This window comes from Nelumbo nucifera, chromosome 3, assembly GCF_055504915.1.
Source record: "Nelumbo nucifera cultivar China Antique chromosome 3, China Antique-T2T, whole genome shotgun sequence".
Classification (NCBI taxonomy): domain Eukaryota; kingdom Viridiplantae; phylum Streptophyta; class Magnoliopsida; order Proteales; family Nelumbonaceae; genus Nelumbo; species Nelumbo nucifera.
Genome location: NC_142651.1, coordinates 45,463,654 through 45,477,046, shown reverse-complemented (window position 1 = coordinate 45,477,046; position 13,393 = coordinate 45,463,654). Strand labels below are relative to the sequence as shown.

Below are 13,393 nucleotides of genomic sequence, written 5' to 3'. Positions count from 1 at the left end.
TTTCTTTTTTTTTGATAAATATTGTAAGATGTTTTTTTTTAACCATCAAACTCTTACAAGCTTCAAATGAGTTTTTCCCCCTCCAATTGATCATATCCATACTAAAGGAAAATGAATTTGATCTTTGAATAACCAGAGTACCTACTATCACAATCATCAAAATCCTCACGGCTTCACGTTTAACATTCCCCCTTGTAAACTATAATCTCTCTAAAGGATTGTCCAATAGAGCCCCAACTGCTATGACAATGTTCAAAAACCTCAACTTATGACATCGTACTACAAGGGATATTGTTCTTGAATCTTCATACCAAGAGGTGGTATGTTCCAAACCATTTAACTGACATAATCTTTTTGCAAAGCTGAGATGTTATTCCAAGAGATGTGTGTGATGGTACAACTACCATATGGCATATGCAATTGTAGATGAATTGCTGATAGTCTCAACCAACCACAAGAACCAAGCTCTGCCTGACTGCTGGCACTGAGCAAATCAATGATCCAAATATACCAGTGAGGGCATAGGTGATGGCGCAGAATGGGAGAGCCTCAGGCTCCTTTACTGATAAGGCTGCTGTCCCCAATCCATGAGAACTGAAACAACAACATAATAACCAACTTGTAAGGAGTGTGGATAATTTTGCACCTTGAATTTATTCTACCATTTTCTTAAAAAAATGCTGGGTGAATTGGTTGAACCCAGAAAGTGAGCAGTCAAATAGTCCAGTAAAAAGCTTGAACCTTCCAGCTATCGACGTTTGAGTTGAAAGCATGGTTCAAAGTATTGATGCGAACCATACCTTATCATACGATATATATTGGTTTTCAGGGTTACTGATACATTAAATAATGAGTTAGAGCCTTTTAATGGATTTAAACATTAATACCTATCCTATCAGATCCATTTGTAAAGTAATCAAACTGTCTAAAAGAAAGAGTATTAAGCTGTTGACACACTTAAGACTTGAAATTTCAATACAGAGCATGCCAATACTTTGAGCCATGGTTGAAACAACTCAACCTAACCAGCCCATCAAAAGTGAAGACCAAAAGGGGATGGTATGGTGGACCTGAGGCATATCCCATACTATACGCCTATGTCATACCATCTCAACATTGGTACTTGTAGCTTAAGATGCAGGATTTGGATATCACAATGACAAGGTGTCTGAACTGAAACACGAGGATGTGATAACATTTTTTGCTTAAATCTTAAGGCTCAAAATTCTGCAGTTTGCAGGATCCAGAGAATTCAAACTCCAACATTATGTTTTTGAGTAGAAGTAGATTTACTATTTACAAAGAAAAAAGAGGTGCATACCTACCTAGAGGCAGTTGCTATTCCTCGAACAATAGGATCATTCAAGCGAAGTTTATTAAGCATTGCTTGTACAAAGTTTGCTCCAATCAGACCCGTAAGTACAACCACAGCAGCTGTTAGAGATGCATTGGCACCTATAATCAATAAGGGAAGCAAAATTTTGTTAAAGCCTAATCACAGAAAAGAAGGCTTTTTAAGTGGTAATACTTGTTGTCTGCCTTTACACATCTTACTTTTTATTTGGCTTATTACTAGAAGCAGTGCTTCCATGAAACAAATGGGGAAGGGATGAGAATGCTCAGATGGATGAAAATTATGCTGAGAAGAGTTAAATTTTAATTTTTATTAGTTAATATTGGGAAAAGATAGTATGGTCTTTTTACTGATATTAGTAGGGGTATTATTGCAGTCTTGTGTTTTCCCATTATGTATCATATAAGAAGGGCCTACAGGCCTAAGAAAGTATTTGATTCTTTCCCACTTGTTTCTCTCTTATTCTCTCTGCATTTTCTTTTCCTTCATTATTTCTCTCTCTCTCTCATTGTTCTTCAAGGAACTTTAATTGCAACTTAGTATCACAGTGACTAACTTCTTCTTCTTCTTCTTCTTCTTTTCTAGTCAAGGAACACAGAAGTATCGTTTGATGCCATTGGCCAAGGAAAGGACATTAGCAGGTGATTGGTCATCTGAACTAACTTGAAGAAGGTGATCTCTATGGCCCTCGACTTAAAAGTCATGATTACTGGAAACCAATATCTCTCCACAATGCTAGATTGTCTACCTATAGATGCTGAGTATCATAGTTTGCTTTACCTTCAAAAAAGGATACAACGCTGAGTGCTAATGCCACAGTTATACATCTGGGTAAAATAGAAATAGTCAGAGCAGGTTCCAACCCAATAAGGCGCCCTACGAGAGCAGTTGAATACAATGAAAATATTGTTGATATGACCACCGATGAGAAAATCTCTGAAGCATGCTTCTTGACAAGCTGCAAAAAAATGTACAACATATATAATTTCCAACAGGCAATAAAAAAGCCATTGTGGTTAACCAATGTTGATCCCAGATATCTAGGGTCTTGGGAAGGGTAGATTGGGTATGGTCCTAACCTTTGGCATTTTTTTTTTCACTCAAAGTGGTCTCTCTTGGATCAGATTTGAACCCATGTTCTCATGCATACCATCCTGTGATTTTACCATTACACCAAGCTGGTTGATGTGTGCATACATTGGAAGTGGATCCACAATAAAATGAGCCCCACCTTGAATATCTTTCGTATTTCTAGGCTAGCTTGCATATCTTCCGTTTCTCAAAATGGTATTATAAAAAGCATTATTATGATAAAGTAATTTGGTGGATTTTGTATCATGAAACCTGGATACCTAAATAAAGGTGCCATATTGTGGAAGATGCTTCAATTTTTAAATTCCATATCTGACATCCTGTACAGCCATGCCCTTGCATTCTGGGTGGCAGATTTTGGACAAAGGGGTTCCAGTCTTCCAGAGAATGGTGGTTCTTTGCATGCATGCATTCTACATACAATCATGTTATTGGCAATAGTGTCTCTGGACTAAAACACCATGCAACAAAGTTTACTTGGGAATTAAGAACTAACCACAAAACATACAAAATGAAGCAGCCCTGTTCTGTTTGGATTTAAAATCCACAAAATGAAAAGATTAGCTTGTTACCTTTCTTTGCTTGAACATTGAAAATGCAAAAGAAATGATTACAGATCCCAAAAATCCCATTAGGATGTCACCAGCTCCAGGATTATAAGATAGCTTTGTGAGGTAGTATCCTGCATAAAACATTCTACAAATGCATCTATATACAGTGGGTAGAAATATAAAAAGCTCAAAAGATATTTACAGAAAATGTTTGAAGCCAATCAATGGTTATAAAAAGAAAATTCTTAACATGTGTACTGCAAATGTTTCTCAATGAAAATCATCTATATTTGACACCATTTCAACAAACATGTTGTTAGAGACCAGAACAGAGGAAGCAAGCCCATAATACAAATGGTATACTCTAGGCGAAGAAAGAAAAGCTAGGTCAGCAAAAGCCAACTAGAAAACTAACTGACAGCTAGCAATTCAAATGAGAACAGTTCGAGCTGTTAAGAATTGAACAGTCTTGCAATAGTGTGATTCTTGATTCTTGATGTACTATAAAAAGAGAACGAAAGGAATAAAGAGACAAGTTCATTCCTTCCAATTCTCTCTCTCTCTCTCTCTCTCTCTCTCTCTCTCTCTCTATCTCACCCTTCCTTTTCTCTATCTTCCTCTCTCTTTCTCTCTTATTTCTGTCTCAAGGAGATTGCACTCTCAAAGAGGTGCCTGTGTTGGATGGAGTCCAACAATTTGGTATCAGAGCTGTTGGAAGAAGGAAAAATGCTGAGCACTCGTTCAAATACAATGGAAGATAGGATCAATCGAATGGAAATCAACCTACGTAAAGTCTCAGGCGATATTTAAGACTTGAAGGAAACGATGGCCATGGTGGTAGTGCAGCTGGACAAGGAGACAACAGGGAGCAACCGTGAAGGAGAACCATAAGTCATCGGCAGAGAACAGGGGCACAGTAGTGGCAGCAATGGCAAGGGAAGAACCTATGTTGCATGACTGTACTTGCCAACATTCACCAGCAGCAATCCTCTGAGCTGGAATTTTAGGGCAAAAGGGTATTCTGAATTCCACAAAAACCCTGGACACCAACGAGTTTTGGTTGCTTCCTTCCACATGGAAGGAGAAGCTAATAGGATGGTACCAATGGTTCAAATGAACCCACCCTCAGACTTCTTGGGCTGATTTTACAGAAGCTTTATGCCTTCATTTTGGTCCTTCTGGATTCGAGGATTTCAATGAATCCTTGTCCAAGCTTCGACAGATAGGCTCCGTAAGAGATTATTAACAAGAGTTTGAGAAGTTGGCCACTCGAGTTTAGGATTGGCTGGAGAAGGCCCTTTTGTGCTGTTTTATCAGTGGACTAAAGGAAGAAATCAAAGTAGAAGTTAAGGCTATGCAGCGGCTGCTGTTGGAATAGCTAGACTACAAGAACGATTAAACTGCCTGAGAAGGCTTGGCAGAGTATATAGGGGTGAACAAGTCCAATGATGGTTCAAACCAACCGATGCAAGGAATGAAGTAATTCTAGGCCCATTCTAGGGCTCATTAGTTAAAGATCCACCCAAATTACTGGGAGCTCAACTGGGTGCCCAAGAAAAGATGAATTGCCCTTATAATCAGGTTATAGTGCCCTACAATCCACTAAGCACCCAAGAAAGGACGGCTTACCCTCATAACCAGACCACAACACCCTACAAGAAATTGGCATGGGCTGAGATGCAAGCCTGTCTCGAGTGTGGTTTTATGCTACAATTGTGATGAGAAGATCGACCCCAGACATCAATATAAGGTTCAATGTGCTTACATGTTGCAAGTTGACAAACCAGAGACTGATCATTTGAGAGCTGAAATACCTGAGACAATCAAATGGGAAGATTTGATGAGCATGGCGGGCCCAGAAATTTACCCACAAGCCTCAAGTGGCTAAGACTCACCCCAAACAATGAGTGGAGCGGAGGGTCTGTTAAAGGGCCGAAGGATATCAGTGCTAATTGACAGTGGTAGCATACTCTCAATTTTATCACTATGGACCTAACTAGACAGCTTGGGCAACAACCACAATATATTCCTCCTTTCGATGTTCATGTTGCAAATGGGGGCAGAATTAGGTGTGAAAGAATTTGCAAGACCGTGCCTATCCAGGTACAACACTACATCTTGCAAGCTGATTTCCACCCACTTAAGTTCACAGGTGTAGATGTGGTACTAGCCTACTAGGCATCTAGTGGCTTAGAGAGTTGGGGCTTGTTCTTTGTGAATGGAAAAGAATGACCATGGATTTCCAGATGGGTGGGGAACAATTCCACATCCAAGGAGAAAGACCAGCCCAACCAAGAGCAGAAAGCCCGAGGACCATTATGAAGTACTGCAAATAATCTCAACCTCGTGTGTTGTGGCAAATAGGACTGGAACCAACAGGCCCTTTACTCAGAAACCCCACAAAAAACCACATCCCAGAAGGAGGCATGAAGCAACTGCAATGGATTTTATCTGAGTTCAGTGACCACAGCAATTGCCACCTCACTGTAGCCGGGATCATCATATCATATTGTATAAGGTGCTTCACCGACCAACGTGAGACCACACAGGTATACCCATGCTTAGAAAGAGATTGATTCATTTTCATCACCAGTGCCCTTAGTAAAAAAGAAAGATGACACTTTGGCATTTTTACATTGACTACAGAGCACTAAATAAAATCACAATAAAAGGTAGGTTTCCAATCCCACTCATTGAGTTATTGGATGAACTGCAATCACCCACAATATTTTCTAAACTGGATTTAAGGTCTGGATGCCACCAAGTGAGAGTGCACACAATGGACATCCACAAGACTGCCTTCCACACTCATGACGACCTCTACAAATTTCTGGTCATGTCGTTTGGGTTAACTAATGTGCCATCAACGTTTCAAGTGTTAATGAATGAGGTATTCCGCCCCTTCTTGCATCAGTTTATTCTCGTTTTTTGTGACATTTTTAGATTGGCCTCATATGGAGCACCTTGTTCTTACATTATCTACATTATGACATCATCAATTATATGCCAAAGCCTCCAAGTGTGATTTCGGCAAAATCTCAAATTCAATACTTAGGTCATGTAGTCACCAAAGGATTAGTCATGGCTGACCCTTCTAAGGTGGATTGCATTCAATCCTAGCTAGAACCCACTTCAGTCAAAAGTTTAAGAGGGTTCCTAGGCCTAACAGGATATTACAAGCAGTTTATTAAGGGATATGGGTCCATAGCACCACTGACCCAACTACTTTGTAAGGATTCATTTGCATGGTCAGATACAGCCCAATGAGCCTTTAAACAGTTGAAGGCAGCAGTATCTAGCCCACCTACATTAGCACTCCCAGATTTTTCCAAGACTATTGTCCTAGAGTGCGATGCTTCAGGAAAAGGATTAGGGGCTGTTCTTATGCAAGAAGGTCAGCCCATAGTGTATTTCAGCAAAACTCTCTGGTGTGGTTTTATCCAAATCCACATATGGAAGGGAACTCATGGCAATAGTAATGGCTATACAAAGATGGAGAGCCTATTCATTGGAACAACGTATCCACACCGATGACCAACTAAAGTGGGATTACAAGCTTATGGGCTATAGTTATGCTATTGAATACAAGCTAGGATCAGCCAATAAAGTAGCAGATGCACTATCTAGAGTGCATGGACTTCAACAAATCAGAGTCTCAAAACCAAATATACCCCTTGCTACAGCTACTAAAGGAAAAGGAAGAAGCTCAGTGTGACACAACACTACAGACAGTGCATGCACAGTTGACCCAAGATCCCATGAATTACTGGGCATGAATTGAAAGGTCTAGACCTTGTTTACAAAGGACGACTGGTTATCTCCTCCACTTCAGCTCATCTATAACAACTCTTGCAATCGTTCCATGATTCCCCACAAGGTGGACATTCAAAAATTCTGAGGACAACTCCACATTGGGTTTTCTCTAGTGAAACATAGTCCAAAACATTGGGTTTATTGGCTTCCATGGGCTGAATACTGGTACAACTCCACATTCCACATATCAGCAAGCATGACACTCTTCAAGGCTTTATATGGACGTGACCCCCCATCCATACTACCATATGAAAAATGGTCCTCCCAAGTTGCAACAATTGATGAGCAGCTGACAGACCGAGACAACATCCTGAAGGCACTAAAGCTCAACCTCAAGCAAGCACAAACCCAAATGAAAGCCCATTGTGACATCAAACATAGACATGTTGAATACAAAGTCAATGATTGGGTATATCTTAAACAACAACCCTATTGCCAGACCTCAGTCACATGCAAGGCTTGGAACAAGCTCTCAGCCAAATATTATGGCCCATTTGAGATCCTGGAGCGCATTGGGCCTGTACGATATCAATTGGACCTGCCATCCGAGTCCACTATACATCCAGTCTTCCATGTATCCAGACTCAAGCCATGCCTTCAGCCCCATATCACGGAAATACCGTCCATGCTAAACTTTGATGACAATGGAAAGTTACAATTGCAACCCCAAATGATCATGAACTACAGGTGGATTCAAACGAGGAAGCGCCTCAGCAAGGAAGCTCTTGTCCAGTGAGAGGGGTTACTGAAGGAAGATGCAACCTGGAAACCATGCTCCATGCTGCAGTAGCAATTTCCACATCTTGCCCTCAAAGACGAGAGTGCTCTTGGGGAGGAGGGAAATGTTGAGACCAGAACAAAGGAAGCAAGCCTATAGGTGAAGAAAGAAAAGCCAGGTCAGCAAAAGCCAACTGACAGCTAGCAACTCAAATGAGAAAAATTAGAGCTGTTGAGAATTGTAACAGACTTGCAGTAGTGTGATTCTTGATTCTTGATGTACTTCTAAAAAAAGAGAGAATGAAAGGAATAAAGAGGCAAGTTCATACCTTCCAATTCTCTCTCTCTCTCTCTCTCTCTCTCTCTCTCTCTCTTATTTCCATCTCAAGGAGATTGCACTCTCAAAGAGGTGCTTGTGTTGGACAGAGTCCAACACTTGTAGATTATATACAAACATGCAATGCAATCTTTATTAGGGGCAGACATCCACTAGACCAGGCTTTTGGGTTAGGTGGTTGGACCTAGGACAAGGTTAGTGTTTTAAAAATGCACTGTAGGCACACCTTCTAGGTGAGGTGACAAGAAAACCCTGGAGGTGTATGCTTTACACCTTTTTTTTATCAATAACAAGTGTAACTTTCATTAAAAAAACAATGAGGTTTAAGTACAGAAGGGGGGGGGGTGGTTAAGCTATCTTAACTCTCCCACTGAAAAGTCCAAAACGCAAAAGTTACAACTGAGCCCAAAATAAACAACCCCCTGTTCACCCCTTGCAGCTAACCCATCAGCAAAGGAGTTGGCACTTCTTTTTATCCAATTCAATTTTACTTCAATTTCCTTGTTCAACCATTTAAATTTCCTCTTCTCATTACTGTAGTTCCAAAAACCAGTTATTTCTTCCTTCAGCCAGCCCACCACCAACTTCTCCTTCTATAACCAGTTTTCTAATGTTCAAATCCTTAGCTCTTTGTACTCCTTCCGAAGCAGCCATAATCTCAGCCCAAAGTGAACCACCCATTTTAATTGGTCCAGAAAAAGGAGCAACTGTGTTTCCTTCCTCATTCTTTAGTGCCCCCAATTAGGGGTGGACATGAACCGAGCTTTTCACGAGCTATTCAAGATCGGCTTGGCTTGACCCAACTTTAGCTCCGAACCGAATTCAAGCCTTATATATGGCTTGTGTGTTAATCAAGCCGAATTCGAACATTTTAAAGTTTGGCTCGTTAAGTTCGCGAGCCTATCAAGCCTCTATATATATTCCTATTTTATATGTATTATGTATATAAGATTTTATACATGTATTATATCTTTTGAGAAAATTTTATTGGTAGGGATACAGTTGTATTGTGGTCCTTCAACATAGTATACTTGTTCTTTTGTAAGAGAGATTAGAGAGGGAAAATCAGAAAAAAACCCTCTTCGATAAAAACCTCAACCCTTTCACTTTCAGATTTTCTGTCTCCCCGTCTTAGGCTCCCAGCTTCAGCCTCTCAGTCTCAAAGTTTCAAGTCTTGAGCTCTCAACTCTCAGTCTCTCACAGAGATACAGATGGCGGTCACCGATCAACAGTCTCAGCTCTCACCTCTCAGTGCTCTCACAGGCCACAGCTGACGTCCAACAGCCGAAAGTTTTCTTTCTACTCTTTCTACGGTTGAGTTTGGCTTGCATTAGCTTCTCTGTAAAATGGTTTGATTCTTCTGATTTGGGGCTCTTCTTTGTCCTTTCTACAGTTGGGACTTGGAAGTTGGAAGGACTAATTCGTACCAACAAGTACCACTACAGCATTGCCCCCACAAAGGTGAATAAATCAAAGCATCACATTCATAGCTAACACCCAAATCAAAGCATCGCATTCGCAGGACCACTGCAGCACTGGCACACTACCCCAGAAATGGCTACACTGCACAGAGCTGGGTTTAAATTTTAATAGATTTAAACTACATGGTTATATTAACTTTATTTATTGGCTCTAGCCAAGCTACAACAGTAATTTTTAAACTACAAAGAATGATCAGATTCACTGTTGTAGCTCTAGCCAAGCTACAACAGTAATTTTTAAACTACAAAGAATGATCAGATTCACTGTTGTAGCTCTAGCCAAGCTACAACAGTAATATTAACTTTCTTTATTTATTGGCTCTAGCCAAGGGTAAGTGCTAATTGTATTTTCCCTATCCTTATGTGTATCACCACTAGAATCTAAAACATCACAATCAAATCTCAGAAGATAAGAAGGAAAAAGAAATAAATCCTTGACAAAGTGTGGTATTACCAAAGGATTTCCTAAGCTCACTCCCCCCCCAGAAAGATAGCCTTGCAGCCCAAACTAAGGCATAGAAAGAAAACAGGAATATTTCCTAGTCTCCAACAAGTGTAGTATCTTCAGCATTTCTTAGTCATGCAATCATGGTCTAAATCTGTCAATAAGTGTGATTATGAGAACATCATATTCATAATTTGTCACAATTTATTCATCAAACAAGAATAATTTGTCACAATTTACTACCTGAATTTTTTTCCATCACAAGTTATAGTTATGCACTTCAAATTTTGTAATTATCTACTATTGAAGGAATTTTTTTTAAACCAAATAATATTTAAATAGTTTATAACCCAAGTAAGTGGGTTGGCTAGTGTGCTAGGTAAATATTGAAAACTAAATAAGGTGTCTTGTAGGGAGTTCCCTCTCTTTAAGTGGGAAGGACAGATGTCCTTCACCTTGGGGGAGGGGGTAGTTGCGTAACTACCCCACTCCTTATTTAAGCTCCTTAAAGGGGAAAAAAAGAAAGTATATGAGTTATGAATGGATAAAAATGAACACTCTAGAAAGTAACTTATACTAAACAAGACAATTAATTTCATATCAAATGTAAACTTATACAAAACACTTTAGTCTTAATTTCATTTTCATTAAGTGCTAGTGAATTAAAAAAAAAAAATCATTTTGAAGTGAGAATTATATGTTTATTTCATTATTTGTAAAAATAGTTCTATTATTTTTGTTTATAATTTGCCTTTTTTATTTGATTTTGTAACCTAAACTCATTGCAAGTTCTTATTAACTTAATGGTGAGTCCTAATTGTTTAGATGTTTAATAGGTGAGTTGACCATTGGGGGAGAAAACAAATATGTAGTGTAATATATCTCTTATTTAACAATTTAACAGATCACAAGGTTTCCATTTATGCAGGAATGCCATCATCACCCATCCATGATCACAATGTTTAATCAACAAATGTTCCCTCAACCTCTATAGGACCCTCACCCTCACATTCTATGTCTGGTCCTTCCCCTATAATCATGGTTGACATTGTTGATGACTCCTCTCCAAATGAGACAAGTCAAACGGAAAATAATGCAAGCAATCCCATTACCTCTCCTACCACAAATGCTACTTAGACTGGATCTCAGAGCCCTATTGAAGAAGATGGTCCAATACCAAAGTCAAAAAGACAAAAAACTTCAGATGTATGGAAGGAATTCAAAGAGGTTGAACTTGTTGATGGAATGAAAAAGGCGCAATGTGTCCATTGCAAGAGTAAATTATCTATGCAATCTACTGGGGCAACAAGTCATATGGGCCGACATTTAAAAACATGTATACCAAGAAAAGTGGCTCAAAAAGCTGAGAAACAGCGTAAGCAGCAAATGATCTTGAATTTCCAACCTATGGATTCCAATGTTGATGTAGACATTGTAGGCCCCCTCTTTTAGATTCTACTATTGCTGCAAAGTATGACAATTCTAAAATGTGGGAAGCAATTGCTCATTGGGTGCTTATGCATGACCATCCATTTACCGTAGTGGAAGAGGAAGGCTTTAATTTCATGATGAAGATGTGTAATCCTAATTTTGAGAAGATCTCTCGGAAGACAACAAAGAATGATTGTATAGTTGTATGGTGATCAAAAAAAGAATTGAATAATCTTTTAAAGAGTATTTCAAAGATTAGCATAACCACTGACCTTTGGAAGTCACAAACCCAAAGGATAGAGTATATGGTGATAATTGGTCACTTTGTAGAAGCTAATTGGAGGTTATAGAAGCGTGTTCTCAGTTTTGTCCATGTTCCTCCACCCCGTCGTGGGGTTGATATCGCTAAGTGTTTAAAAGACTGGGGCCTCGAGAACAAGGTGTTTACGGTTTTAGTGGATAATGCATCATATAATGATTTATGTTTGAGGTTTTTGAGAGAGATTTTTTTCTAGAAATAAGAAGCTGCTTTGTGATGGAAAATTGTTCCATGTGCGATGTTGTGCACATATTTTGAACTTGTTAGTTCAAGATGGTCCTGGTGAGATTGGTCACATCATTGAAAATGTATGTGAAAGTGTCAAATACATTAACTAGTCTGAGATGTTGGTTCAAGATGGTCCTAGTGAGATTGGTCACATCATTTTCTGAAATTGTACAACAATTACAACTCGGTACAAAGAAGTTGGTTATTAATTGTACTACTCATTGGAATTCAACATTTGAGATGTTGTCATGTGCTTTAAAATTCAAAGATGTGTTTCCAAGATTTCTAGAAACGGAACCAAACTATGACTACTTGCCAACTCCTGAAGAATGGGAAAAGGTGGAGAAAGTATGTGAGGTATTTGATGTTTTCAATATAATCACGAACATTATTTCTGGTAGTGACAATCCTACTTTTAATTTGTACCTCAGTGAGATATATAGGGTGAAGGAAATTTTGAACTTGAAGTCAATGGATGAAAATGATTTCATTAGAGAGATGGTTGGAAAGATGAAGGGGAAGTTTGATAAGTACTTGATGAATGCAATCTATTAATTGTTGTGGCTTCCATCTTGGACCCGAGGTGCAAACTAAGGCTGGTTGAGATGTGTTTTCCAGAAGTATATCTAGAAGTTAAAGCTAGAAATAACATTGAGTAGGTTCGAAGGGGCTTTATACCAACTTTATAATGAGTATGTGACTGTTTATAATGCTAGTAGTGAGCAATCCTCCACTCAAGGGAATGGTAGCAACAAATCTTCTTCAAGTTCTGAAGATGTTCAAGACTGCTATCACTTGGGCACTAAGAAATTTCAGGTTCGAACAAAAGAGAAAGTGAAGAAGAAAGAGGAGAAAGAGTAGTGAGAGAGCAGTAGAACACAGGTTTGAAAGGAAGGAAAGATTCTGAATGATCTGCCGCCGCCACTTCAATTTAATATTTATATGTTATGCTAGTTACATGAAAGGACACATCTGCCCTTGGTGTTTACATCATAACACTTAACAATATAAAACTGAAAAGTAAATAACAACTAGAATAACAGAATAACATAACAGATAGACTAGGTACACATTCTACCCTATGGACAGAGTGGCCCCACACATCAGTTTCTCTACACTCCCCCTCAAGTTGGGAGTAAATGTTTATCATTCCCAACTTGGATAGATCCGCTTCTAGCTTCTTTCTTGATACGGCTTTAGTGAGGATATCTGCTAGTTGTATACTGGATGTGATGTAAGGGAGGCATACTTCTTGAGATGAAACCCTCTCTCGTACAAAATGCCGGTCAACTTCAATGTGTTTGGTTCTGTCATGCTGCACTGGATTATGTGCTATATTAATGGCTGCTTGATTATCACAACACAGCATCAGAGGCTTCTCATACTCAATACCCAACTCCTCAAGTAGAGATCTTAGCCATAGGATTTCAGCCACTCCGTTGGCCATGGACCTGTATTCTGCTTCAGCACTAGACCGGGAGACAACACTTTGTTTCTTACTTCTCCAGGAGACAAGGTTTCCTCCCAAAAGGGCACAATATCCTGAGGTCGATCGTCTGTCATCAACACTCCCAGCCCAATCGGCATCCGTATAGACCTCCACCTTCATGTGGTTATTGTTCTTG

The 13,393-nt window shown here is 39.3% G+C and overlaps 1 protein-coding gene across 7 annotated transcripts in view; it reads right to left on the bottom strand.

Annotated features, from left to right (window-relative positions):
- Positions 1 to 13,393, bottom strand: part of LOC104611429 (plastidal glycolate/glycerate translocator 1, chloroplastic-like) — a 65,927-nt gene continuing 52,534 nt past the window's right edge. For 3 of the 7 annotated variants that reach the window (XM_088901153.1, XM_088901154.1, XM_010278457.3), the window contains 4 exons: positions 3,019 to 3,128; positions 2,135 to 2,312; positions 1,326 to 1,455; positions 1 to 594 (listed from right to left, as the gene is read on the bottom strand). In XM_088901153.1, coding sequence (XP_088757279.1) covers positions 444 to 594; positions 1,326 to 1,455; positions 2,135 to 2,312; positions 3,019 to 3,128 — 569 coding nt within the window. In that variant the 3' untranslated portion in view covers positions 1 to 443. Of the gene's footprint in view, positions 595 to 1,321; positions 1,456 to 2,134; positions 2,313 to 3,018; positions 3,143 to 13,393 lie in introns of all 7 variants that reach the window. The other 4 variants (XM_010278459.3, XM_010278460.3, XM_010278458.3 and 1 more) reach the window with 4 other exon arrangements.